At 42.8% G+C, this 23023-nt stretch overlaps 1 protein-coding gene across 4 annotated transcripts in view; it reads left to right on the top strand.

Annotated features, from left to right (window-relative positions):
- The first annotated feature begins 1660 nt into the window (after positions 1-1660).
- The window catches only part of PIK3AP1 (phosphoinositide-3-kinase adaptor protein 1), a 38931-nt gene continuing 17568 nt past the window's right edge, over positions 1661-23023 (top strand). The window contains exons 1-5 of one of the 4 annotated variants that reach the window (XM_054070817.1): positions 1661-1769; positions 7704-8120; positions 19939-20087; positions 20914-21058; positions 22615-22757. In XM_054070817.1, the coding sequence (XP_053926792.1) occupies positions 1757-1769; positions 7704-8120; positions 19939-20087; positions 20914-21058; positions 22615-22757 (867 nt within the window). In that variant the 5' untranslated portion in view covers positions 1661-1756. Of the gene's footprint in view, positions 1770-7703; positions 8121-16648; positions 16772-19938; positions 20128-20913; positions 21059-22614; positions 22758-23023 lie in introns of those variants that run through there. The other 3 variants (XM_054070819.1, XM_054070820.1, XM_054070818.1) reach the window with 3 other exon arrangements.

A 23023-nucleotide genomic window follows, 5' to 3' on the forward strand; every position in this document is an offset into this window, starting at 1 on the left:
TTACTTGCATCATAGGTTTGAAGGACAGCAAGGAGGTAAGGTCAGAGATAGGACTTGAAACAAACACACCTACAAAATAAGACAGACAAGCTTAAGGCCTGACCTTAAATGGAGCTCCTGGTCTATGGGCAGAGGGTAAGTGTGGAAGCCCCAGGTGAGACTGGTCAGGACAAGCATGGCCTGTTAGTGTATTCAGGGCTCTGAGAAGGAGACTTCATTCAGCTGTTGTATATTGCCATGGCACAGTTATTTTACTTCAGCTTCTTTGGGAAAGCATATTAATTTCACTTTAGTGGGTTAGGAAACTTAAACCCTTAAGAGGTTTCTTGTGGGCTTTGCATCGATTAAATAAAATACATAGCATCCTGGATCATGGTGGCACATGTGGAGAAGCCCTGTGGGTTCTTACTAAGCAGGAAGCTGACTCTACTAGTGCTTTGTACGTGCTGCAAGACTGTAGAAACTTGTTCCAAGTAGCGTGAGAGTGCTTATTTTGGTTTTAACTTTTTATTCTGGAAGTTAGAAGATAAACAACAAGGGAAATAATGTGCAACAGTCATTAAAAAGTCATACACATGGTTATCTATCTGTTTTACTAGTTCTTAATATGAATATTATTCCACGACAGTCAAAGAATTTGCGTAGAGACTCCAGTTTCCAGATAGTACATTTTTGTTTCACACATAAATCCCAAGTAGATTCTGTATTTGCACACTTCTTCAGTGCCCAGCAGTTCTTTATTTTGTAGTACATTTTCAGGAGGAATCGGGCATGAAAATGTTGGTTTCTTCTCCACCTACTTGGAGTTTCTCATAAGGCTGTATCATCAGGAGTGGTTTTTATCCTAAGACTTTCTTATTGTGGGAGCAAACTGTATTTTTGGGAGACAGGCTATGGCACAGTTTGTAATCTTATAGTAGGGTTTTGGGTAAAGAAAGATGTGGAGGTCAAGAGGAGAGTTTGATTAACTTCTAAGGTAGAGTTGATTAGTAGGAAACAGTTGTTTTCTTACTGCTTGTAACTAGCTCTGTAGCATTAGAGTTTGTGACATTAAGCTGCACATGGAATGTCCTCTGACTGTTTGGGAGCAAGTGTTTTAACTGGGAAACCGAATTATGAGCAATCTGCTTTTGCTGTACCGAAGTGCATCGATGAAAGAATTTACTGGTTCTCACCAAAGAAATGTTTCTGAATGCAATTTGGTTCAGTTTTTTTTTTTCCAAGTTTGCAAAGGGATAATTATAATTAATTATAATTTTCCCTGAAATAGTTATTTAGGCAGAATCTGTTGCTTTGTCTTCAGCAACAAAATGAAATCAAGTCCTACTCTGAACTCCAGCAGAGTCCTTCCTCTGTCCAACGTGAGCATGGTCATAGGGAAACCCAAGCTAAAAGACTGCATCTTCTGGAGGAAAACACAGAATACAGAGTTGCTTCATTCTTTATATGGAGCAACTTATTTTTCCCCAGGAAAAAGAAAACTCCTAGCTCCTAGGGGACAGAAGCCAATGCCGAGGCTAAGGGTGCGCACACAGCAGGTAGTGCCCGTTCTCCTCCACACCCACCGCTCCAGGTTTCTCGGCACCGGGGAGAGGGAGGGGGACGCGGGGGTTTCCCCGCCGCAGCGCTGCCGGCTCGGCACAGCCCGTGGGAAGAGGGGAGCCGGGGCCGCCCGGAGCCCGTCCCGCAGCGCCTCCCGCCGGGGCGGGGCGAGGAGTGGCCGCAGCGATGCGGAGCGGTGGGACCGGCACCGACCATGGCGCGCCCCGGTAGGTGCGGCCGCTCGCCCCGGGGGCAGCGGGGCTTCTCCGGCCGTGGGGCTGCTCGCCCTGCTTGGGAAAGGGCGGAGGGGTGGGGGGTAGAGGGGGTTTGTCCCACGGGGAGCCCCGGCGGCTGCTTCGTTCGCAGGCGGCTGCTGCGCTTCCACTTTATTTCGCTTGGCTTGGCTTGTGCTCGGGGCAGGTGCTGGCAGAGCCGTGTCCTGCGTGCAGCCCGGCGTGGCGGCTCAGCCGGCTCCGAGGGAGGGGATTCCATGGAGGAATCTGTCCCGGCTCAGCCCTTGCCACCTGCATGATTTTCTGTGATGTTTTGAGGGGAAGTAGTTTGTTTCCTAAATGCCGCTTTATCGCCTTGCCTTTGCGTAGTTCCTTCCTGGGGTATAGAATCGCCAGGGTGAAAAAGCCCTCTTGGATCATCGAGTCCAACCATTCCCGTCTGCCACTAAACCATGTCCCTGAGCACCTACTCGTCTTTTAAACACCCCCCAGGGATGGTGACTCCACCACCTCCCTGGGCAGCCTCTGCCAGTGCCCAGTGACCCTTTCTGTGAAAGATCTTTTCCTGATATCCAGTCTGAACCTCCCCTGATGGAGCTTGAGGCCATTGTCCTGTTCCCTGTCACTTGGGAGAAGGGGCCAGCTCCCTCCTATCCACAACGTCCTTTCAGGTAGTTGTAGAAAGCAATAAGGTCTCCCCTCAGCCTCCTCTTCTCAAGGCTGAACTTGATGCCCCTTGCCACAGTGGCACAGGACCACAAACTGAGCTGGGCTGCTCGGTGGAAAGGTTTTAGCTAATGTATGGGTGGATAAAATTGGTTAGAATAGAGTTGGGAACTCCAGGGAGCGAGGGGTTTGGTCTATGTTGTGTAAGTCTTGCTAATACCCAATTTGCAAGTTCCCCTCCCTGCAGGGAAGTGTACGTTTTTTTATCTAAAAAAGGAAAAAATGTGCCATTCGCGGAGTGTGAAGTAACATTAGTGTTTCATTGACGCGTATCTCCTTGTGATGTAAAAATAAGTGAAATGGGGGCCTCAGGAGACTTGTGGGCAAAACTACTTTTCTCCTTCTGAACAGAAGGTGATTTCACAGAGACTCTTCAAAGTAAAACAGCTTTAGGTTCACTTATTGTAATACAAATCTTGTGTTCCTATCGCTGAAATTTGATTGGCAAAACTTTTATCTACTTTAATTCTGCTATTTCTTCTTGCTTGTTTGCAGCACTTTGTTTAAAGCGAAAGTTTTCAAAGTGAGAGGTCTCACCAGGATGTTAATAATTATTGCATGTGATCACTATTACTTTATTTATGCATTCCAGCTAGGCAAAGAATGCATTCATTTCCTCACACATCACTTAAATACACACACTTCAGACACTGAAACACGAAAAGTGCTGCAGGCTACTGTTAATGACCCACCAGTAGTTTCTAATACCTCTTGAAAGTACTCTCTCTTCAAAACCTGATTATTAAGACACCTTGGGTTTGGTTTCCTTTATATCATAAACAATTGTCTTTCATAGTAAGTGGATCCTCTGTCAAAGACTGATATTTTGGGCTGCTGTATTTGTGTGTCCTCCACACACATAAATCCCAATGCAAATTTGTAACAAGCTTTGTAGCACTTTTTCATTACGTCACATCTTGAGGTTTATTTTATCAGATGAAAATAGATTTACTTGCCATTGCATATGGTCATCTGAGCTGGAGTAAAGATTTAGTTGAATTTTTATCTGGTCTATGGGCAATGGGAAGCCTGCTTAGGAGAGGGATGTGAAAGGTGACACAGAAAAGCTATGTATATTTAGAGGTCCACAAGTACAACAGAAAACTACTTGTGATTTGTAAATTGAAAAAAAGTCAAACATTTTGGCTAGTAGAATGAAATATTAGGTAATACTAGTTGATGACATCCAATTCAAATTTGGGAAGTGTTAAGCGGCCAAGATGTGGTCTTACCCAGACCTGATATGCCAGCAGTGTTCTTTAGCTATTTCAGCGGTAATCAGAACCTTGCGTTATGGCCATAAACAACTCTCCCGTTTGCTCTGAAATAAAAGAATGTCACCTCAGTGCTCCCACTACGGACTTGGTCCGAAGATGAACCTCAATTGTTTGCTTCTCAGAGAGGACCATGAAGCCATGATGTAGTCCATCACTATAAGATACTTTTTTTTTGCCATGGACCTTATGTGATTTTGACTGAGTTGCTTTATCCTCTTCCATTCTGTATGCAATTTATACACTACAGAAAGCTTTATGTCATGCTCTGTCTCTGTACTATTTAGCCTGCAGGCCTTCCACCACAATTAGAGGTCTTCTGCATTTCTATAGTACTGGTTTGTAATCTCATCAGTCTTTTTCATAGCTGCATAACGGACTGTGCAACTAAACGCTGAAGAGGCAGTTACAGCTGGAAGGGAGTCCAAAGGTTACATTTTATCATTGCAAACTGTTGTAGAACTGCACCTGGATATTTTTTCAATGAAATAAATAGTTAATAATAGTTAAAATTGCTGACATTTTGTCAACAGAAGTGAAAGTCACTTTTATGCCATAAGTTTAGGAATGCAGAAACAAGACATTGTTTAAATTTTAACTGGGTTACACTTCAGAGCATGAAATTTTTCTGAGTAATTGGGTGGCACAAATCTTTCTTCATCTTGCTATTGCATATAGCATTCATGTCTTTCTTACTTGAATTGAAGACTTCCTTGTGTTTGTTTTTCCAACACCAGGCTGTTGAATGCATTGTCCAAGCATCCATCTAAGGTTAGCGCTTAAAGAAATGAAATGCTTGGTGTTCACCTCAGGATTTCCTTATGTTGTACAATAGGCAGAATATATGCTGTGTTTTTCTTTAAATGATGTGTGAAAAGTTGTGGGAAACATTCCCTGAAACATTCTGTATTCTCCACTTATTGCGTTTTCCCTTGAGGACTGGGCAGTAGTTGGTGCTGCAAAGTGAGCTATTTGGTTAGACAAATAATAGCGTGATTCAGGAAAGCAAGTCCGGGGTCATCTTTCTTTTAAAAGGGGATGTTGCAATTGCAACTGTTTCTAGATTTTTGTTTTCTTTGAAACAGTCCTGTTGCTGACTTAAGCTTATTTAGCAATCGGAGACCCGCTTCCAGTGTTTTTGCTTAGGAACATAGAGTGTTTCCTTGACTCTAAAAGTGGAGTCAGTAATTTTGTTTCTCAGTTCTCCTTTTAAAAACGTTGTTCCTCAGTTTATCGTAGAAGTGTAAAAGGCTATAGGAGTTGAGGTGAGAGAGCCTAGGGAGAGCTGGCACGGCTCTGTTAGGGGGAATGGCACGCCGATAGAGCCAATGCTCTCTAGGGAATCAATACCTTTCCTAAACACTAGGTGAAGTTCCCTCCTGCTGGGTGCAGAGGCTGCGATGGGCTGGGCAGTGTTGTCTCTGGGGATATAAATGCTGACGGGGAACTTTGACGGGGAACTTGCGTAGATTCTGTCAAGTTACACTTTTTGCTTATGTATTGGAAAAGGGAGGCTTCTAGCATACTTTGTGCCCCTACAATGCAAGGCATGTTTAAAGTCAGTGATTCCCCTGCCTTGCGTCCTGTCCAAGCGTGGCTGCTTCCTTTCATTGTAAGAGTTGGAGGAGGGCCTGTTTGCTAGCAGGTTTAGTTGTGGAAGCTATGCTCTCTTTAAAAATGCATGGTAGGGTGAGGTTTTCTGTTTTACAGAATGTTAAAATGCCCTAGAGGCCACTGCCACTCTCCCCAGAGTCTTGAGGTGGGACTTCTTTCAGAGAGCACCACAGTAGGACTTTAGGAGCCCTGGGTGCACCTCAGAGAGTTGCTGTGTTGTCTCCCTGTCTGATGCGGTTGGGCTCGGATGACTGTGCTGCACCGTGTAGGCTCTGTTCTCGGAGGATAGTTGTGCTGCCCTTTCCCACTGTACTGCATGTAAATCAACACGTGGTGCTGGAAGCAGAAGTCTCTGATACTCCTTCCTTTCTAGAATAAAACAACTGACCTGAATTCTGCTTGCTTTTCCTATTTCTGCTTATGTGATTCTGTCATCTTTGTTAGTTGGTGTTCAGCCGGAAGCAATATCTTGGCAATAGACATGTTCTCACTAATGTGAAAGCCACCTTTTTTCACAGAAGTTCTGCACTCTTAGCTTAAAGGTCCGGAGGCTTTGACTGTGTTTGTATACTTTATGAGTTGGCTGGATCACCTCCACCGACAGTGCCGTCTCCTACAAGCCTCCATCTGGGGTACAGGAGCTATATGCACCCAGAAACATGCAGCGATGCTAGTGAATCCTGCTGAACTGCAGTGTCTGTGATTTCCATAGCTAAGACATCATCCTTTCACTGCCCGGTAACCATAATGCTACTGGTTGAGCATAGAGCACATCTCCACAATTCGCTTCTTAACTGTACCACCTCTGCTCAAGTACAATTTAAAGTTGGCTACTGTGTGGTTTAGAGCTGGGGTACTGTAGCCTAGACATATTTTTTCCTTCTGGGGAGAGTGACAGAGTGGAGTCTTTGGAGGCTGTTCAGTTTTGATCGAATTTTAATAAGGGGAATGCAAACCTGTCATCTTTAGTTCTGGTGAATTCACTCTCTGCAGGTGTTTCATTTTGGCATGCCAAATTTTAGGCATTGCCTTCTACTTTAATTAGAAAAATCTGCCTTTGTTTGCTTGCTTCTGGATGGAGATAGGTTGGAAATGTTGACACTTTCGAAGAGTTAAACTGGAATTAGAAGACAATTTGCTAATAAGATTTAAATTTTACCATGGGACCAGAGCTGTAATCCTCAAATCTGGGTAAACTTCTTCACAGGTGAATGCGAAATTTAAATTTAGGCTTAAAAGTTTTTTTGAGATTGGTGGGAGAGTCCTGCATCCCATCATGCTGGTTCAATCTGTGTATGATCTTCTCAGCAAGCTGGAAGCTGTTTTAAAAGTGCCTTAATTCCAGAGCACAGGAAGCATGAGTGTGTAGGTAGGAGCTGTCTCTAGAGAATTATGGAATAAGTCAACTTTTTGGGCTGTGTCATGGCCACCACTATTTTATTAGTTCTTCCCCTCTGCAGAGAGGGTTTGTCATGGCAAAATGGTTGGGAAATCTCTGTACGACAGTTCTAGAGGGAGATCTAGGATAACTCTCCATGGCCACATCTCCGTGGGGAGCCCCAAACCGCAACCCTTGCCATGGAGAGTTTCTGCTGAGGAAGGACTCTAATACAGGTTTGCGAAGTGTCTGCAGCCTGAATGATAGACTTGCTCTACTGCGAGCTTTGGGGCTGGAGTACCCTTCTGTTGCATGCGTACTCTGCAGGCAGTTTGCTTTCTGCTGCAGTGAGAGCAGATGTGACACCATGGAAGCCATAGTGACTTCCTGTAAGCATTGTGGGACCTCATTTAAATGAAGGCCTATCTTATTTTAGATGTTCTCTTTAGTCTCTTCTCTGCTTGAGCATGTCATGGTCTGGAGTTGTGTGGTGGAGACCCTATAGCTGCCAAAAATTATTTCTCTTCATATGCAAAGGTGAACTCCCTTTTCAGGCTAGTTTGTTTTGGAGGTCAGGTTTTTGTGTGAGGTTTTTTTTTTCCTATCAATGTGCTTTAAATCTGTAGATCTCCACATGTGGTTTGTTTCACTTGAAATTACACAGGAAATCCCCTTCTTCCTAGGTAGGTTTTGGAGAGTGAAAAAAACTACTGAAATTTTAGTGGGGTGAATGCAATTAAGAGTTCAACTACTCTTAGAATCGCTCTGTGGCTGTGAACACCTCACTTTGGATGTATCTCCTGTTCTTTTGAAGTGCTTTGGAACTTCTGACATGAATTATAGGGACAGCCCTGTAGTTTTTTTGTTGCAAAGCTGTGGGTCATTTCTTACTTTGAATTTAATCCTCCTCCCTGTGATCATCTTGCACCTGTACAGGAGCCCCTGGAGGATATGATGTGCTGATTTTATATGCAAGTGACGCCACTGAATGGTGTCAGTACCTCCAGAATCTCTTCCTATTTACTCGGCACATTCGAAAGCATCGGATTCTGAGCTACCAGCTGGAGGGCAAGTCTGCCATCTCCCACCAGGATCTGGACCTGTTCAACAAAAGTCGGAGCATCATCCTTTTGCTGTCTGCAGAGCTGGTGCAGAGTTTTTATCTCCCTCCCGTCCTGCAAAGCCTCCAGGAAGCTTTATGGCCCCCGTACAAAGTGGTCAAGCTGTTCTGCGGTATTACGGACTGTGATGACTATTTGACCTTTTTCAAGGACTGGTCTCAGTGGCAGGAACTCACAAATGATGATGAGCCTGATGCTTACCTTGCAGCTGTCAAGAAGGCTATTTCAGAAGGTAAGGTAGCAGCTGTGGAGTTGCACTCCCTGGTCAGGGGTTGAAAGAGGGACTTACGTGATATTAATTATTTTTACACTGGTAATATGTTTTTCTGAGATGAAAAAAACTAAAGCAAATTGCACAACCCTTATAAACTAGGAAGTTTTGAAAGCTGATTTTCCTGCTTCTAGTCAATTGGTCTCTAATTCAGCAGAGATTACCAGTAACTTGTAGAGAACTTCTGAATTTGGATGCTATCTTCAGCTGTCTTGTTACCTAATTGGAGAATTGCACTGATGGCTTTGAAAATAACCCAACTAGTCTAAAAGCAATCACCTCATCACATTACCATACTTAGGGTTATGGTATTCTTTGCCAGCCTTAGCAGGATTTGAGTCCTTGGTTGCATCTTGGACTAAGATTTATCTGTATTCAGTGACATAAACGAGGCAGTGCAGTCTCCTAGTGTGTCTGGTGTTGTGCACATAAAGGTGCTTTATGCCAGAATAACAATGGCACTAATCACGATGACAAAGCTATCACAATAAAGATAAATTCTGAAAGACATGATCTTGGCCAGAACAGTCCTCCTGAAAAAAAGATGACTTGGGGATTGTGCTAAAGGTAGTGTTCTCAAGTAACCAGGTCACAAAAGAAGTTTCATATTGCTTTTCAAAACCTGCGTGACCTAAACTTTGCATCTCTCTTTCAAACACTCCTGAAATGTCTTGGTTTCCCAATAGATAATGTAGGGCTAAAGTGGTCTGACTCCTTTGCTTTCAGCCTTGAAGAAGACAGAAAACAGTGGCTGAGCTTTTGTACAAAAAAAAAAAAAAAAACAAACCCAAACCTGACCAGAGATTAAATTAGCTTTTCTGACATTTCCTGGCAAAAGTGTAGTTACTGTTTTCCTCCAAACTTTGGTCTAGAGCACAGCACCAGTACTTTATTGATTTTAAATATGCTCTTCAAAGTTAGGGACGTTTAAACAGCATTATTGCTGGATTACTGGTATTAGTGGTTTTACTGAACGTCTCAGGACTATCAGAGTTATTTTAGGACAAAATAGGAGTAAGTGCTAGCATAGCTGTAGAGTGTGAGGGTATAAAGGGATGTTGATCCTGCAATCTCTTCCTGGAGCCATCTCTCACCAGTCTCTCCTGGCTTGCTGCATTCCGAGTGTACAAAGCACAACACAGGGCAGGAGTAAGGCTTCTGATTCCTGGGCGGGAGGTAGAGTGGGGAGACATGAGGATCTCTGTCCTTCATTACATGGACTGGCGGTAGTGGCAGGTTTCACATAGCCAAGTGGATCCCTACTAGTGAGAAGTTTTCACCCATCTTGCTTGGTTTGGGCTTATCAAAAGTCAGAGAGTTTGAGGTGAAGGGAAGGGAATGGGTCAGTTAGAAACCACTCTGTATCAACTGCTTCTCTCTACAGAGAGAAAGTGTGTTTGTCAAAGGTAAGCACCCCAAATCTATTTTTTTATGCTGGGAAATCCTGTCTGTTGACAGTGGTGTGCTGAATGCAGAGTCTTGTTAGCTAAAGACGAACCTCCACTCTCTTTCATGTTGGATGCAGTCAATTAATTGTATTAAGCTGATCTAGCTGTCCATCCTGGGAGGGAGCAGAGGTGAGTCTTAGTAATAGCACAGTGTTGTCTGTCTGAGCAGCTAGGGAAGTATGTCTGTGTGTCTGACTGTTTAGCGGTTTGGCTGCTGTACCTCTACAGAAAAGCTTCTTTGTGGTAAGGCCCTACAGTTGGACGTAGAGTCCTTCTCTAGAGGTGTCATCTCTGCTGAAAGTTAGCATATACTATACTGAAAAAACCCTGTACTTTAGCTTTGTGTAAACAGCGTTTTGAAAGGGAGTTTGTGCTTTGGATTTTTGTTGTTGTTTCTACATAACAACGGCTAAAAAATCAACTTATTTTCTGTTTTCTCATTTGAACAAGCATACATTGATCTCAAACTGACTTTGATATGTTTAGAAAATATTTGACTGAGAGAAAAAATAAGATAAAACCAAACTAATTTGCTGTATAGTCTGCTGTAGGATTTTGCAAATAATAAACACAAAAGTTTACAATTTCTGGACTTCCATTACTGTTGTGGGAGCTCTACCTGATGTGATCTGTCATCTGCTTGCACATCAGAGAGATTGTCAAGGCAAGTTATCTGCTGTCACTCTGACTCTTGTGAAGGAAAAGCCTACTCAAAATAGCCTGGTTTAGTGGCAAAAGCATTTGGATTAATGTATTAGATCCTACTCCTGTGTGGGGAAAAAATTGACTAGGTGACCTCTTCCATCATGTGATTCTACAGACTGAGTTTTGTGAATGGCCTCAAATGCAAATATTCTGGTGCTTCCTCTAAAGAGAAGACAAACCCAGGTGTATGTAGTTCCCTGTTTGAGTGAAACCGTGAAAACTTTCTTCTTGGTTGGTAATAAAAAATAGCACCTACTTTATAGTTTTGTTTCAGCCAACCCCAGCATGAGTGACTTAAAGTAAGTGTGTTTGTGACACCAGACCTCTCCCATAGAGAAGCACGGACTGTGCTCTCCTCCCAGGACTTCATTGCTAGGATTTTAGATGAAGGCTTTTAAGTCAGGCACTTCTAGAAGGTCTAAGCGAAGTCCATTCCCTATAGCAAACTGAACTTTTCCTGACTAAGGCAGCTTTCAGTTCCTACAGCACTTAGTAGAGAAACTTTATGACCATATTTGAAGTGCTTTGTCTGGGTATCTTCCTCTGGGAAGTGCTTCTCTTCACACGTGTTCACCAGTATTACAATAGCAGTGTTGGCACACATTGGAAAACTAAGCCTGATGCAAAAATGACTGAGCTTCAGCTTCCTAACAGCTGAATCCTGAGTTAGTGGAATATATGGCACAGAACATGGTGAGCACAAGTACCTCTCCAGAGCCTGCACACTGGCTCTGCTCAGGCTGTGCTGTTGCCTCTGGTACAGCTGTTAGGCTGTGGTTTGTTTAGTGTATCATGGGAACATGACACCCCCACACATCACATGCTGAAAGCTATTTTAATTTTTGTTAGCTTAGTATGAATTCAGAAATGAGGAAGCACTCATCTGGCCTTGTTGTAAACTGACCGTGTGCTGGCACTGACTCTTGCTCTTCTGCAGAGCATTTTTACTTGTACAGCTTTTTAATTGTGGGAAGCGACCGAGGGCATGAAAGTTATCTGTGGGGAAGTTTTGCGGGCTACACCTTAACAGTGCTAAGGACATGGAAATGCTCAGGATGGCACTGTACAAGCCACCTCAGGTCTGGCAGAGTATATTCGTCATCCAGTGTGCTGTGACCAGTCTGGTACTTAAGCTGTCTTGGGTATCACACTATAATGTGCTGTGTGCGCTGTGCAGCTGGGTGTCTGTGCCACACAGCCGGAGTCAGTGACCTTTCTCTTCCTCCTGTGTTCTCAAAGCTCGTTTGGCATCTGTTTTATATTATGCACTTTTACTTCTCTCGTTTATTTCGGCCCCTGATAAGTTGTCTTGAAAAATTTCAAATTTCCTGCTTTAAAAGTTGATGTTTCTAAAGCATTTACTAATTATTTAGTGCATTTGAACTTTCTGTACCCAAGCAATCTCTTGCAGGGAAAAACCCAGGAAAGTTGACATCTGCCAGAGATTGCTAAGGTGATAACTGCATGTAACAGCTGTGCAGCCTTGGCTGAGCAGAGCTTTCAGGCAGTAAAATGGACAAGAAAGGAAGATCAGTAGCAGCAAAGTTTTTGCAAAATAGAAGGATCAGACATGGCTGTAAGGAAGTGCTGAATGTGAAGGATAGTGGGCAACTAGAAGGAAGATGAGACTTGTGCTGGACCCTGATAGTTGAAGTGCTGCAATGTTATTCTACCTACTGAGAGGCTCATAGAGAGATGCCAGAAACCAAGGCAGTGAGCTTTTGTTGGAAAGGGAAATGGCATAACTGAAACAGCATAAGCTGTTATCATTCTCCCTCCTGTACATGTCAAGGAATTGAATTAACTTCCTGACTTTCTTCTGTTGCACTGGCAAAACCATGAATGAAATTTAAAAGCATATCACAGAATTGTTCAGGTTGCAGTGGTCCTTTTGAGATCATCTAGTCCAACTCAAGCATCTCCCTTAAAAATATGTTAACTCACATTGGATACTTTTAAAGGCAACTTTTCACTAGAAACCACAAAAGCCACAGGACAGTCACAGAGCTGCACCCTTTAGCCTAGGACAGTGGTGATCTTATCTCAGGTGCCTCCTACAACAATTGATTCAATTGCTGGTGCTCTGTATTGTACAGTGACATTGGTAATTATTCCTCTGACAGTAGCATCTGCTGTGTCTGTTTCTGGCACATAGCGCTTCAGCCAGGACTACTCTGTCAGCCCAACACTGAGACTTGCAGGTGAGGCAGTAGCGAAGGAGATGCTGTAAATTGGGAACTGTAACCTCTCTTCCCAGAGAAACATTCTGTTCTTTATGAGAAGATACTCCTACAAGGAGTGCTGTAATGTGATTTCCAGTACTTGTGGAGTTTGCTGTTGCATTTGGAGGTAGAACAAGACCCGAATTCTGTAGGAACTCTTTCCTGTGCTGCTTGTTAAACTTAGTAAAGCTTGGCTATTGAGGAACACTGGATGCAAAAAGTAGTCCTACTGGAAGAGGCATGACTTGAGAATAACTGTGGCCGTTGTGTTTCACAGAGGGAAGTTTTATCAGTGGCATAGACTGACCTTAGCATGGACTACTGCAAAATAGAACGGTCTGCCTTATTCTCCACCTTTAGTCTGTCTGGATGATCTGGTGTAGCATTGGACTGCAAGAGTGGTATTCCACTTGATAATGTGACCTTAGATCTACTGAAGTCACATGTAGAACCACACCTTCAGTCAAACAGTTATCTCCTGGTGGCATGTTTCCAAAGCATCTGCCCAGCTCTCTTAGGTGGAATTCCAGCTCTGTGGGCTTTTATGTGGACAGTTTTTTCTGTCACGCGAGTGTTACATATTGTGCTTAAATTGAAGCAAAGAGCTGCTGCAAGAAGAGAGATGATTAATCATCAAGTGGAATATTTGTTTCTCCATGTATTGCTCTGGAAGACTTGAATCAGTGATAGATCTAATGTGATTCTTGGCAGCTTCAAAAATCATCAGCCATGCATATGCTTTTCCAATATGTGTTGTCTCCTCCTGGCACAGGTGGTTAAAGTGAACCATTCCAGCCTCTCTTGAGATTTTGGTCATGTACACAGTGTCTATTGTCTGAGTGGCTAGAACCCTGTATCTTCCTCATAAGAAGGAAGCTTTTTCCCATCTTTGTCCTGTTCCTATGCACTCCAGCTATTAATATTTTTTTAGGTTTATACGCTTAATCCTGTCACAGATTGACCTGTAGGCCTCTGAGACCCTCAGGCTAACTGAGAGTTTAAAGAATTTTAATGAGTTGTCTTGCAGTTTCTGAACAGCCATGCATTTAGCTCGAGGTGTAGTGTGGTACGTTTGCTTGGACTTTAGTGAAAGAACTACAAGCTAAATAAACTTTGTATTTGTAGTGTATTCTAAATGCGGTCAGATAAACTGGTATCTATGTTATAAGGGGGACTCTAAATTTCACCCCTAAGCTGGCAGCTACTGTCTTTGCAGTAGGTGAAATGTGAAATGTATAAATGTTCCTCATCATCCTGAAGTTCAGGGACCGACAGCTGAGCTTACACCCCCGTTGTCAGCTGCTGAAGCAGAGATCCTGGTCCTGCATCTCATTGACACAGCCAAACACGTACTCTTTTCCACTGGTTCTTCTGCGTGGGCCATAACCTCTGGTGAAAATAAAGACAACAAGGGGAAACAGGAAGGGGAAAGAGGGCTGTGATGGGTGTAGTTATATTTTAAACTGCTATAACTCTGTCTAGTGTGAAGATGTGCCCCCAGACAGCTAGCTGCATGGATTTATTTATTTATTTATTTATTGTGCAGCTCAGCAGACTCACTGCGCCAGGATAACTCTGAAGTCGGGTGTGCATTTGATTTGTAACCAAGTGTTTTCTAGACAAGTAACAGTGCTGTAGGGGCAGTGTTGGTACCTGTGCTTTATGAGGTAACCAAAGATGGCATATCTTCTCCATGAAGATGTGCAAGTTCATCTGATGAGGTTTCTAAGAGCAGAATTTGGCACAATCTCAGAACGGTATTCTGAAGAGTCTGTATTTGAGGAACATCTGTCTGTTACTAGGGTTGGAGGGAAAGCTGTGCTGGATTCAGGCTGCATGCTTTTCCCTGTACATTGCAGCTGTGAGAGTCACTATCTCAGGTGCATCCAGTTCTTTACATTAAAGGTCCTGCTCTTGGCTCAGGGCTGCTAGTGAATGGACAAGAGGTGTAAGCTTGAAAGAGTTTTGCAGGAGGTCACAAATTGCAAATTCCTCTTTAATCTGTGATAGGATTACTGCATGTTGTCTTGTCCTGGGGAGATTGACGAGCTTCTGTGAAACTTCCCTGTTCTTAGGTCTTTGTGGATAGTGTCTTCATGCAATCTGCAGCATTACAGACCAAGAGGGTATCTCCCTGAGCTACTGTTGAAGCGAGGACTGTAGACCCCAGCTGCTTGAGGCTTTTATTTTACTGTTCTTTTCTAGTGTCTGGTATTTTTAATATATTTTCTTCTTACTTTCTTTTCTGTGTCCTCTACACTCTTGTGGCTTTTCGGACTTTCCTTTCTTAACCTTACTGTTCTCAGAACTACGTGCTGAGTTTCCTGATCCTGCAACCCAAGTACAGTATTTATTGGCCAGTTTCTCATCCCTACCTTCTAGTGCTTAAAGGAGTGACATGGAGTTACCCTTGGCATTGTAAACAACTTTTGATAACTTAGCTTTCTTCTAAAACTTTTTATTTCAAAGGTGAAATTAAAAACTAAGTTGGAAGCAGCATTGGGAACACTGCAACAAGAAAAGTGAACAGATTAATTCACTTGGGTTACATTTTTTGTGTAAGCCTCATGAAAGCCTCTTGTACCGTGCTGCAAAGACGTTTTCTCCTTTCAGTTACACGTCTGTAGTTCTAAAATATAACAAAGGAAACCTGTTCCTTGAACTTCGTGTGAGGTGTGCTTTATAGAGGAATTGTAGAGTAATGTATGTTTTTTAGTATAAAGGATATAGATTGTTTTGTTGGTTGCAAAGGTAAACACAACTTACCCTCTAGTTTCTCACAGTTTACTGAAACACTGGTCTTGTCAACAGGTCTCTTAATAACCCAGTTGTGTTCTTTGTAAGGATACAACTTCCCTAAGAGACGTGTAAGTATACAACTTCCCTAAGAGGCGCATAAGGATGTGTGCACACACTGGCTCAAGCAAAACTTTGAGTGACAAAACCAGCTTGTTTCCTTAATGAAGGTGAGAACTAGTTTATTACAACTTCCAACTTTACAGGACAAATGAAATGTGACCACTGTCTTTATGGAACCGAAAATCTCTGGTTTAGGTGCTGTGCATGTAGACAAGCTGCTTGGGCTGAGGGGGCTGGAGGGAAGGAGGAGATGAATACTTTATGTATTCTGTGTGGACAGTTTTCCAAATCTTAGATTTTCCTGTGTTTTTTCTTCTGACTTTCTGCTTTTCTGCATGCTTCTCTCCACTCTATTGAAAGAGGAAATGCTACAGTATAGCATGGTTTTGAGGGGTTATCACAAGATGTTTCACTGCTGAGTGTGTATCTCCTTGGTAAAACAGGGGCCATGAGGTTACCATAACGAAAAATGACTTCCCCTCCTTTCGTTGACATTGTCAGTACTCTGCCTGCTTCTCACAAATGCAGCTGGAGTTGCTCTGGGAGACGTAGTGTCTTTGTCAGCTGTTGGAAGAGGAGGCTGGCCAGCTGCAAGCTTCAGGTGATAGAAGGAACTCCCTTTGAGGGCCTTCCCTCTTGCTCTGGGTGTATTGAGGTAAAAGGCTGAGGCCTTGTGAAAATTACTTTTCTAGGCTGGTGAGCTGGTCGATGGATAGAGTGGGAAGCATTCACAGATGCTTTTGAGGGGGTACTCTGCACGTGCAGAACCTGTAAAGACAAAATGTGGCCCAGTTGTGCATTTGCATGAGTATCTGGATCAAGAGGCTGCTGACTCCTTCTGGGCATTCACGTGTCCTGTGGTATAAGGGCTGACATCTGAGAAACCACAGCTGTCAGCTCCGTGCTGATAGCCCACCAGCTTAGCCAGTAGGAAATGGATGACAGAGCGAGCTGTACGGCAACAGGTCAAAATGACTGGCTGCTTCAAATTAGTTTCTAAAGCTGCTCAGTGGCTTGTGAATTGCATGGCCATGCCTGCGTTTTCCCTGGGCTTTTCCCCAGGGTGAGTTTCTGCAGGGCAGCTGTTTGGGAAGCCAGGCAAGGCAGGCAAGAAAGGGCAGGCGTGGGGCTGCTCTTTGTAGCTCAGCTACTGATGCTTCCTGGAGAGGGGCATGTTCTTCAAGGGGAAATGTGGTTGCGTTTCTTGGACCACATCTCCTCTTGCTGCTGTTTTCACAAGTATTTCACGGACTGTCAAGCACGGCCTGAGGTAGCTTTTGTTTAAAGGGGAACAGAAAGGCCCTCCAGACAAGGCAGAGCCGTTTGTAACCCTGAGCTGTTGACCTGCAGTGGTTGCTCATGGAGAAGCTCAATTCAGGTATTTGCTTAACTTTCTAATGAGCCGGTTGATCCCAGCGAAGGCCTTGCTAGCCTGGGCATCATTACAGTGATAAAATTGCTGAATCTGTATATGCAGAATATTGTCTTTATTCAAGTATCTTAGTGGGTTGAAAACCTGATCTAACAACACAGCCTTTTAGAGCATGGATATTACAGAATGTAAAGGGACGGTTTCCTCTTCCAGTGCTTGTGTGTTCTCAGATCAGTAGCAGTTGACTGAAACTTGCAAGATGACCACAGCATCACTTCACTGCTTATGTGAGAAGTTTGGAATTTCAGAATTTTCTGAATGAAAAAACAGATGAATAATTTACACCCGAAACTTTGTATGCTTGTTTTGGCAGCTGTTAATCTAATTACTGATTAACATTGCTTGGTTCTTCCCATATTACCTAACAGCTCTGTTCTTACATATGACCTCCGGGCAGTCAACTCTGTTACAAGAATGCAGAAGTGCAAGACAGGATAAGGCAATGTGAGAACTTCTTAAAAGCTCAAGTTATTCTTTGTCTGCTAATTTGTTTGTAGTATCAAATAATATCAGTAAAGCAGAGAGACCAGAGGGCTTCTCCTTGCTTGCCCCTTATTGTTGCTTACTGTAGATGCTGTATCTGAGATCCGCAGCTTTAGGTTTCATTTTCCTCTGAAATGAACCACATGTTGGGCAAGTGAGGTCCAAATTATCGCACTAATGGTTCCATATTGGGGCAAGGATGATGCCCTCAGTGTCAAGGCACTGGCAAATGCCAGCTTGTGTATGTGTTGCAGGAACATTAATGCTTTGTTGTAATTTGGTCATCATTGGCTCCCTGTTATCAGTGGTGAGCTTGGTCTTTCTGATTTAATTGTGCTGGAAATAAGTATTCTCTTCTATTCCTCCCTAAAAGACACGATGTCTTACTCTGTATATGCCAAACTGCCTAATGTGGTAGCTAGGGAAGACAGTAAGGGAAGGATGTGGGACCAGTGCTTTGTTTTTTCCTATGTAGCTGGGCAGCCTGGCACTCCCAGGTGAGAGTTGTCCACCTTTCCCTAAGAGAAGGGTTCCCAAAACTGGGACTGGCTCTTCCAGCTGATGACTTTGGACAGTATCAATTAAAATATTGAGTTAAGGAATTAAAACCTCAGTTCATTTTCTGTAATACTTGGTACCACTGTCTGAAAATCCAGAAGACCACTTCTAGTACATTGCTGGGTGTCAAGGAAATTTCTCTGTCAAATCTGCAGATTTGTGTTGGTGCAGTGTTAAAATCTATTTGCTAAATTACATGTACTATTCTAGGTTTTTTAAGAAATGTCGATGTTGGTGGTGATACCTTACTTAAACTTTACAGAGCTGCAGATTTTTGGCTCTGCTCTTTCTACAGCAAACATTAAAGCAGCCATCTACTTGTACTCATGCAAGTAGGCTTCCTTGCCATGTGGAGCGGTTCACAAACTTAAAGTAAGCTTATGTGCACCACTATTTGTTGTCAAAATTTCAGCTCTGTGATTCACTAGAATTCTGTGGCTTAAAGCCTATCTCCTGAAAGAAAAGTTGCATTCATGCAATTAATAAAACCCCATTTAAATGTATAGAAAATATATTTTTTAAAAAAAAAAGGTGCATGAGAGAGAATTTCAAACATCCAACGTTTAAGCCCTTGGTAGTATTGGTAATAATAATGAAGTATAGATTTAGATTCCTGACTGACTGCTAGCTTCACTGTTTAAAACTCGCAGGATGTGAACTCCTGATTAGATGTCTGCTTTGTTAACGTTAGCTGTCTTGGTTTGTGGAAGCTTGACGTACCCAGAGTTTGGGGGATTCTGAATAAAATCTGGACTGTTGGCAGCTTTGCTGTGTGAATGCCATAGCTTAGACAGTGTGGTTGGTTGCTTGGGTTTTTCTCATCAGGACTGAGCATTTTAAATAGAACATTTCTAACTAATTTAAAAAAATTGCCAGTCTGAATCTGGGATTTTATCTAGTAAGTAATTTGTACTGCTCTCCAACAATGTGCTTTACAGTAAGTAAATATAATAAAGTAAATAAGTAATAAAAAAATAAATCCTTCACAGCTCCTCGTTTTTCCAAGGTTTGGAAAATTTTGTCCATGAGAGAGATTTGAGAGTTCCTTCTGAGATTCTGACAAGGGGAAGTCAGTGACTTTTATCCCACATTTTGGGAGACGGGAGAAAGAAGATGTGAATAGTGAATCAAGAGGTAGAAACTAGAGAAGAAAGCATTCTCTACTGAATAGATAGAAAATTGTCTGTTACTTCCTTTCTCTAGTTGGGAAAGGTATTTCTTGGCAAGGGTAGGACACACGTAATCTATTTTCATTCTTGCCAGTTTTTTTCCACCTGGTGATACCAATTAAGTTTGTTTGCTCTTCCATCAGTGTCCATGCTGTTACTGGGAAACAGAGATGAGAACGGTTTTTGTACACACAAATTGTAGGATTAAATTTATTTATTTCTACTCTTGGACTGTTTTGGGTAGAGTACTGTTATTCTTCAATTCAAAGGCTCTGATATATTTCACCTTCACTCTTGTATAGATAGAGGAGCTTATAGTTCTTGTTTGAGGAACAGAATCCCTTCAGACTGCTGCCCCATGTCATATTTTGTTGACACAACAGTGAACTCGGGAGTTGGGATAAGCAAAATAAGCAGGATCTAGAAAACTAAAGATGCTACTGAGATGAAAGAAAAATTGGTTTTCCTAATTTACTTTAGGAGAGGAAGACTAAAGGCTGCTGCCCATCTTACAATGTAGCCAGCACATGACTAGAGTCAGATGAGTCCAGTTGCTGATCATTCTTATATTAGACAATGACATAATTTTCCTGTCTAATGTGAGAAGGACCAATCCATCTCAGGAAAGAATGGAGTTGTTGTTTGTTTCATGGGCATGTTCAGTGCTACTCCAGCACTTCTGTGTCTTTGTGAACGTTCCCCACCAATCCTTGTAAGGGGGAAAAAGAGGAAGCTCTGTAGTTTCCCTTTCTTTAACTAGATCCCCTTTTCTGAGCATTACATTGAGAAGAATAGCAAGTTCCCTGCCACCTCCTCCCTGGCTGTTTCCCAGGGCGGATGCATGTAATATGCATTTTCAGCAAAGGAGAGTGATGTAACAGGACTCTGTATGCTTTATTTCAGACTCAGGCTGTGATTCTGTGACAGATACAGAAACAGAAGACGAAAGGAACCCTGTTTACTCCCACACACCTGACATGAGTGAAGAACATGGACCATCCAAGAGCACTGGGTACCATCTTGTGGTGCAGCCTGACCGTATACGGTGTGGGGTACTGTATGTCTGCTCCTTGGGCTACGTTCTTACTGTGGGTTAGTGCAACAGCATTACAGGCCTAGGAATTAGTCCTTACTTCCTTTTCTGTCACCTTCCCTTTCATCTCCCTGTCCTCAGTGTCTCTGCTTCATAAGCTCTTGTTCCCTAAGCCCAGAAATAACTTGGTAAAATGCAGTGCCTAGTGTTAGCTAGGCTGCAATGTCACTTACTGACAGATAGTCTCTTTAATATAGCTGCTTATCTTGTGTGCCATGAGGCAGGTACATGCTCTGTCCTATCTTCCATTCTGGTGAGATTTAGGGGTGGCAAGTGGAGTAAGGTGGTTGTAATGAACAATTAACTCCACAGCCTGGATGCAGTCCAATATGACAATTCTGGCGCATGTCCTGTAAATGACTCTGAAGAGCTTGGATCATGGCTTCCTGTCTGTTCTTTCTATAGCATTGCCTCAGAAGGAAAAAAAATAATCTAAGTTTCTTTGTTTATTTCTGTTTAGAAAGGGGCTGTACTGCTTGAGGGAAGAGACCAGTAGTTGAAATGGAATAATCTTATAAATCTACTTTTAATTGGTTCATAAATCTATCTAATAAGCTGATAAAACTCCAGAATTAATTAATGTATCTGTGCTGGTGCAAACTTTAACAGAAGCCACCTATGCTGTTACTCCATGGAGGATGTTCCTGAAAACCATTCAAGATGGTGAAAATGACAGATTGTAATTTCTATGTTAGTTGCAATGACAACAAAATCCCCAGAAAAAAGGACTTAAAGTAAGTGTTCTTATGTTGTGAACCTGCATCTTACAATGCCTTTTCTCTTAGGTTCAGACAACGATTTATATTATCATGAAATGTAAACTAGATGGCGAAGTGAAAACCGAAGTTGAATTTTCTCCAGAGAATGCACCGTCTGTGCGTGTGCTGGCTGAGGTCGAGAATGAGTACACAGTTGCTGTGGAGGCTCCAAGTAAGCTGAGATGAGATTCTGTTCCCCACCACCCCCTGCAATTGCTTCTTTTCTATCTCACCCTGCCTGTCCTGCAGAGTGACAGAGGGATAAGGGTAAAGGTTGCAGCACAGAAAAGCTTGAGGTCAGAATATCTTGAGCTTGTGTTCTCATCTGTGATATTTTTGTGATGAGGAACTGAGATAGCTTGCTGCCTGGGGGCTCTGTTTTCCCCTCAGCAGCATCAGGAAACACCTTACTAGGAGTTCTGAGAGCAGATTGCAGCTTGTAAACTTTGACTTTAACTGCATGTTATAACCACTGTCACGGTTTAGCCCTGTTCCGGCTAATTTTCACAGCTAAACCGAGCAGCTGGGCTCACAAATCCCTCCCTTCCTGCCACCCCCAGGGAAGAGGGGAAAGGAAGATGAGAGGAAAAAGTCTTGCGGATTGGAAACTGAAACTACAGCTTTATTGATGATGATGATGATAATAGAAATTAATAAAATATATACAAAATACATGAGATTGCACCCCCACCCCTCGATGATTATACGTCACCACAAATACTGCAGAGCAGACACGAGGGAATGGGTCTGTGGCTAGGAGGGAGCTGGACTCAGGAACTGCATGGACTTAAAAAATGCATGTATCGGGGATTGGGGGCAAACAGACAGACAAGGTCCTCACTAGGTGTTGGCCATCGCAGAAGAGAGCAAGACCCTCATCATCTCTCGATTTATATTATGATGTATGTGGGATGAAATACCCTGTTGTTCAGTATGGGGTCACCTGTCCTGTCCACCTTTCCCTGCAGGAAACTAGCTTGCACTTTGAATTGTAAACATGACCTTCACATTGATGGACTGTGGAGCTACGTAAGCTCTGCAGTTATTAACAGAAATATATTCCTTTTGCGCATGACTGTAACTATTTTATCATTTCCTGAGTTGTAACAGCCAAGCACAGATACATGGAGATATTAATTTCAGTGGGATTCAAAATATTGGTGTTTCAAAGAGGAAGTTCAGACCTATGAATGCACGCTGGACAAAATATCAAGAATCTCCCAAGATGCAGGTGGGAGATAAATCCAGCGCATGGATAAAATTGCAAAGCTGGAGTTCTTTTAAGGTGATTTTGTTCAGAGACTAGTGAGGGTGATAGGGATTCCAGACTTCCTAGAGGCTTCTCTGGTTTCTCTTACCTTCTTCCCCACCTCTCATATTTTATGACATGGTTTAAAGACTGCTCCAGAGAAAGACAACAGTGGAAAGCTGTGAGGCTTTCTAGTTTGAGATAATGTACTGTTAAGATTAGTGGTCCAGACTACTGTTAGCAAAGGACCTAGCAGGTCACAGGTGATATGCATTGACGTGGCTATGAAGAAGGTAATTTCCTGCCTACTGATCAGACCAATATAATCTGCTTTTTCACCATGAACTTAATACAACAGAAACTGTTTTGGTATCCAGCTGGCAGTATCTCCATACTCCTATCCTCAGAGTATTTAATGCAGAGTTATTCCCATTGTTTGTTCTTAACAGTGATTTTTTTCTTTTTCTTTCCTTTCAAAGATTTAACCTCTGGGACAGTGCCACTGCAGATATATTCGGGGGACCTGATGGTGGGAGAAACAAGTGTCACGTATCATACTGATATGGAGGAAATCAGCAGTCTGTTGGCTAATGCAGCCAACCCAGTACAGTTCATGTGCCAGGTAGTGAATCTGCAAACAGCTGCTTTGGAAACCAGCTCTTTCAGTGGCTAGACAAATGGATGTAAGCAAAAGTACTTGCCATGAAGTAGCTCTTCTGAAATGAAGAAATGGAAGGTTACTTAGGGATTTTCACATAACCTTAACATCCCCTTTAATTGAAAGCATAGGCACTTCTTCTGTCTCTGGAGCAAATAGCTGGCTAAGGTGACTCGGGCTATCCAACTAACAAAAATCTAGTCAATCAACACTCACATTTAGACCTTGAT

Source organism: Cuculus canorus, chromosome 7 (assembly GCF_017976375.1).
Source record: "Cuculus canorus isolate bCucCan1 chromosome 7, bCucCan1.pri, whole genome shotgun sequence".
NCBI lineage: Eukaryota > Metazoa > Chordata > Aves > Cuculiformes > Cuculidae > Cuculus > Cuculus canorus.